Genomic DNA, 6,096 nt, shown 5'->3' on the forward strand with positions numbered 1-6,096 from the left:
CAGTTACAAATAAAAAAAGTATGTATAAATGTATAATAATTATTATTCTTGTTATTTTAAATGTATTTGCACTATGCCACTATAATAGTACTATACTAAAAACTCAAATGATCATATTTAAGTATTTAACCTAGTGACTAGTTGTGTGTTAAATTAATATTTATTTTTAGTCAAATTGGATTCTACTGTGGAGGCGGATAGTGCCAATGTTCACAATGATACTTCATGTGAATTGAATAAAGGTAAAAATTTATTTATTTATAACTATTCTGTCATTTTATTAAAATTTCAAACATTGTGAATTGAGACTTTTGTTGCCATCAATATACAAATATTGTTTAAATATTCAGTATTTTACATATTATGGTCACCAAAATGTTGATTTTTTTTACATAATAAAAAGTACAAAATAAATATAATATTTAATTTTTAGTAAAATTGGATTCTACTATGCAGGCGGATAGTGCCAATGTTCACAATGATACTTCACATGAATTGAATAAAGGTAAACATTTATTTATTTATAATTATTGTATTCATTTGTCATTTTATTAAAATTTCAAATGTTATGAATTTAGACTTGTGTTGCCATCAATATACAAATATTGTTTAAATATTCAGTATTTTACATCATATGGTCACCAAAATTTTGAATTTTTTTTACCTAATATAAAGTGCAAAATTAATATAATATTTAATCTTTAGTCAAATTGGATTCTACTATGCAGGCGAATATTTCCAATGAAAACAATGATACTTCATGTGAATTGACTAAAGGTAAACATTTATTTATTTATAATTATTTTTGCCATTTAGAATTTAACATTTTATTAAAACTTCCATTGGTGTAGCCAGGGGAGAGGCTTAGAGAGATAAAATTATTTTTATAGTCTATGGTAGTTGCTCAAAAAGACTTTCATTACATTTAAAATATTTAAAAATTTCTAATACAATATTATTAATATATAAAATTATCTAATATAAAAAAAATATTATTTGTAATTACACTTATTATACTATTTTATTTGCTATTACTTATGACTTTATGAGACTGTCCACAGATACGAGATTGTACTATTTAATTTGTTTTGTTTATACTGTTATTTTACTTTTGAATTGTCTATAGTTTGAGAATTCATTTAAACTATTGTATAATTAGCTTATTTGAAAATATTTTATAAAACTATTATGAATAAAAAGTTCTTTGGTTAATAAGTTAAAACATTGTATTTTGTATGTTCTTTTTCAAATAATTTTAAAAACTGTTAGGTTTTGTTTACAAAATTAAAATAATTACCTTTAGCCTATTCAAAATTATTTTTGACTATGGAAGTATAGCAATTTGCAATAATAGTATAATTCATATGTGTTTATTTATTTTTTTTTTTAGAAATATCGGATTATGTTGACACAACAGCCAAAGTTGATAATGAATTGTGGTCTGAAGAGTTAAATGTTATTAAAAAGGTTGATCAACAAGAAATATTTCCTAAAGTGGCTGAAGGATGTTCTCTTAAAACAAGTGATAATGAAAATAATATAGATATTGATGGAAAACACTTTAAAAATGATCCTGCACATTTCATTAAAATGCCACATTTGACACCAGAAATTAAAAATATTATTTTAACATTTGGTCCTTGCCAACCATTACCAGATGATCTGCCAAATAAAATATTTCCATATGACACTGATAAAAAAGAAAAAAGAAGTTTTAATGCAACCCATTATTTTAGATATTTACCAGATAAAACAAAATGTCACCGTGATTGGTTATCTTACTCTCCAAGTTTAGATAAAATATTCTGTATACATTGCATGTTTTTTGGAACCAATCTACACAGCAATTTAGAAAAGTCTTGGACCAAAGAAGGTTTTAACCAATGGAAGAATTGTTCATTATGCATTCAACGGCATGAATTAACGCCAGATCACGTAACATCGTCATTGAAGTTTAAACTACGCCAAACAAGTGTACCCATTTTACCAACTCTTGAATACCACAGAAAAACTCAAATAGCAGCAAATAGACAGGTTATAAATGAACTTATTGACATTGTTGTATTTTTAGCTCGTCATAATTTGGCATTTCGTGGCAGTGTTGAGAAATGGTCATCAAATTCCAAAGGAAATTTTAAGGATTTAGTTATGCTTATGGCCAAAAACTCAACTCCACTAATGGAACACATACATAGAATTCAACAAAATGGAAAACATGAGGTGTCTTTTATTTCATGGCAACGACAAAACCAAATTATTGAAGCTATTTCAGAAGATATTACAATACAAATTCGATCTTCAGTGAAAAGTGTGAAAATGTTCAGTATATCAATTGACTCCACATTTGATGCATCACGTAAAGAACAAATTTCATTTATAATCAGGTACCTACTGCCTACTTAAGTTTTATTTATTTTTACTACCATATTATACATATCAGTTAGGTACTTATGTAAAAGACTTTTTTTTAAATGTTTGTGTTTTAGGTATGCTGATGAAGTAACCGGTAACATTCATGAAAGACTTTTGGCTGTGAAGGAATCACCTGTTACAACCGGAAAACATTTATATGACATATTTCTAACTGTTATGGTAGCTGAAAATTTGAACTGGAAAGAAGATTTAATTGGGCAATCATACGATGGAGCGAGTAACATGCGAGGTTATTATTCAGGTCTTCAAGCTCATATCAAAAATGAATGCCCTCAAGCATTATATGTATGGTGTCATTCACACCGTTTGGCCTTAGTTGTAAAACAAGCAGTATCGTGTGAATTGAACTCAGTAGATTTATTTGGGAACCTAGAAACTTTGTATGCTTTCCTCTGGTGTTCTAAAAAAAGAGCAGCAATTTTTAGAGAAACCCAGATTAAATTTTGTAAATTGAGAAACAAAAAAACTCAGCCAAATGCTGTTAAAAGAGTAAGCACGACAAGGTGGAGTTCTCACTCATCAGCATTAAATGTAGTGTTAAAGCTTCACAGTGAAGTTTTAGAAACTTTGAGTATAATTAAAAAACAAGAAGGGACTTCAGATGCTGTTGTTGGTGCAAGTTGCAGTGGTTTAATCACATATCTTTCATCAAAGCGTTTTATATTAACAGCATTAATATTTAAAACAATATTTGATGTACTTGAACCGGTTACTCGTCAACTTCAATCTCAAGATATGGACATGCTGATGGCCACAAATATATTAAAAAATATTATTTTTCAAATTAAAGAACTGAGAAATGACTGTGCATTTGAAAAAATACTTGTAATGGCTGATGAATTTTTTGAAAAGAGTGAAATTGATTTTTTGCCTCTTACATTAGGTCGTACAAAACGTGTGCCAAAAAAATCAGGTAAACCTATTATTTAATTACTCTCTGATACAGTTTTAATACCAACTGTTGTTTTTCTATAATAATTTTGAGTATTTTATTTATACATTTTATTACTATTTTCAGATGAAAATACTCAAGATGAACCTATACTGAGTCCAATAAAAAAAATTAAGGTTGAAACATATTATGTCATCATAGATATTACATTGTCAGAGCTAAGTGAACGATTTGAGTCAACAAATATTGGACCGTTGAGAGACCTTTCTCTTCTTTCATCTAGGCGTGTTCGTGAAATTCAAAAAAATCAACACAATGTGCCATGTGATGCCTTTGAAGCCTTGTGTTCTATATACACACAACTGGACAGGAATGCATTATTAACAGAATATGAAGAATTTTGCAAAAATTTTACAGAAATAGAAAATAGTGTTGTAATTCCAAAATATCTTCATAAAAATGAACATTTAATTGTTGAGGATGAAATTGATGAAGATTCCCTAGATTTTAACTCATTTAGTTATAATGATGATATTACAAAAGACTCAACAGAAACTGTAAATGATGTTCATAATATAGCAAGTACAAGAGGACTATTTAAAATATTTTGTTTAGCTAAACTATCAAGTATTTTTCCTAATTTATACTTAGTTTTAAAATTATCAGTTACGTTACCTGTTACAAGTTGTAGTGTTGAGCGTAGCTTTTCAAAATTGAAACTTATAAAAACAAAATTGAGAACTAGTATGTCCCAAGATCGTCTTGAAGGTTTAATGAAAATATCATGCGAATATGATCTAAGTATAAATTCTGAAAATGTAATTTTATTGTTAACAGCTAAAAGTCCATACCTTGCTAAATGTCTCAACTATTAATTTGTAAAATAAAAAAATTAAATTTTATAAACTAAAACATTTAATAATTTAATTAGGAATAAGGAAATATTTAATATATTTAATAAGGAATGTTATGTTATTAAGTCCTACTGTGTACCTATTAAGTATTTAAAATAAAAAGAAGCACAATGTATTTAAAATACTTACTTATAATTATCAAATTAATCAACTGCAAATTATTTTTTGATTAGATAAAAATATAAAAAAAAAAAAATGATTGATAAAAATACATTTTTGCTTAGTAATATGAAATTTAAAATGTCATTCAACAGAGTAATACACTTTAAAAAAATGTAACGATGAGCAAACAAGGAGAAATATATATTTTTCAAAAACTTTAGTGTTTTGCTCTAAATGGATCACCCCGTGTGTGTCTACTGAATTTAAAAAAATATTTATTTATGTAACCTATATTGCAATATCAAACTTACTAATTTCATTTCAAAAACAGCAAATATAAGCTTCTCCAACAAAAACAACTAAACTGAACATAGGAGTTTCTCTCAGTTTGACCTATAAATTGAAATATTTCAATAATAAAACAACATTAGGTAGTTTGAATAACTGTAGCATTTGTACGTCATCCTTTAGTATTTATTTTTGATTTGAAATATTGATCTACACAATTTGGCAATTGGATGAATACTAATAGATACTTATAAGTTATAAATTTATAAGCTAGAAACTAGGTTAAAATTAGAATTACTTTGATACTATTTGTAAACAATTTTTACTCGTGAAATGCATAATCATTTAAAATGTATTATACACACAAATACGATTTATTATTTCAGAAGAATAAAATATGTCACCATTTTTGGTAAATAATATTCATGTTGCAAATAGTGCTAAAGAATCTATGAAGGAAAAACGAATTAGAAAATAATCAACACATGTTTTAATAATAATAATACATTTTACAATAATGTATAAAAAACTTAACAAAACCAGGAAAAGACTAAAAATACAATTAAAAATAATACAATTAAAAATGGTCTCTAAAAAAACGGGAACAATAATTATTATGATAAAGATAATTGTATTGGGAAAATGTTCTGGAGGTACATTTAAGATACTATTTAATACTATATTATAAAATACATAAAGAAAAACAAACAATAAAAATTTTAACCCTCGAAGTTTTTAAGGGTGAATACAATATTTTAACATATCAGATTTATTTGAAATTGTAATTTTTTTTTGTTCACTCTGCGTGTCGTCTCGTTAAATTTAATAACGCGTATTTACAAAACAACAAAAATCATCTAAATCAACTAACGTACATACATCTATTTCAGATAATATATTACCTTATAACATCGTTTCTCACATATTATCTCATCCCTTTTCTCTCGCATTCTCTCATTCTCGCTCTCGTTTCCTATCTTTGTTTTTTTTTTCTCTACGTTTAACATGACAATATTATAATAACATGACGTGTGGGAGACGCTCTATTATTATATTATAATATACAATACATTAGTGACAACTGAGTCAGCTCCATCGATCTTATCGTACCGTTGGACAAACGTACACGACAATGTGGTGATCATAATAATAATAATAATAATAATAATAATAATAATAATAATAATAATAATAATAATATGTAATAATAGTAATAATTATGTAAAAATACATGATCCGTGATTCCACGATGGGTGACCGGAGTCGTCTTCAATGGGTGCCCCCGACGGCTATGCTGCAGACTGCAGATCGTGAGTGGCGTCTATTCTCGTGAGGTAAGTAGTTGATTTCGGGGGATGATGGAGAAGAGGGTATAGGTAGTCTCTCCATCGGATTGGATGCAAACAGCGGTGACCGGTAGTACAGTTCGGAACGGATGGGCGGGGTTGTCCGCGCAGGGGGGGGGGG

General features: G+C 27.5%; 1 protein-coding gene across 2 annotated transcripts; it reads left to right on the forward strand.

The window, feature by feature from the left end:
* Positions 1-4,262, forward strand: LOC111028565 (zinc finger MYM-type protein 1-like). 2 transcript variants are annotated; one of them, XM_022307257.1, is made up of 6 exons: positions 1-242; positions 434-505; positions 706-777; positions 1,391-2,384; positions 2,487-3,346; positions 3,452-4,262. In XM_022307257.1, the coding sequence occupies exons 2-6, from the start codon at positions 451-453 to the stop codon at positions 4,198-4,200; spliced, it is 2,730 nt and encodes a 909-aa protein (XP_022162949.1). In that variant the 5' UTR covers positions 1-242; positions 434-450; the 3' UTR covers positions 4,201-4,262. The 2 variants fall into 2 exon arrangements, with proteins under 2 accessions (XP_022162949.1, XP_022162950.1); XM_022307258.1 differs by having other exon boundaries at positions 1-505.
* The last annotated feature ends 1,834 nt before the right edge of the window (positions 4,263-6,096 follow it).

Source organism: Myzus persicae, unplaced genomic scaffold (assembly GCF_001856785.1).
Source record: "Myzus persicae strain clone G006 unplaced genomic scaffold, MPER_G0061.0, whole genome shotgun sequence".
In the NCBI taxonomy this organism is placed as follows: domain Eukaryota; kingdom Metazoa; phylum Arthropoda; class Insecta; order Hemiptera; family Aphididae; genus Myzus; species Myzus persicae.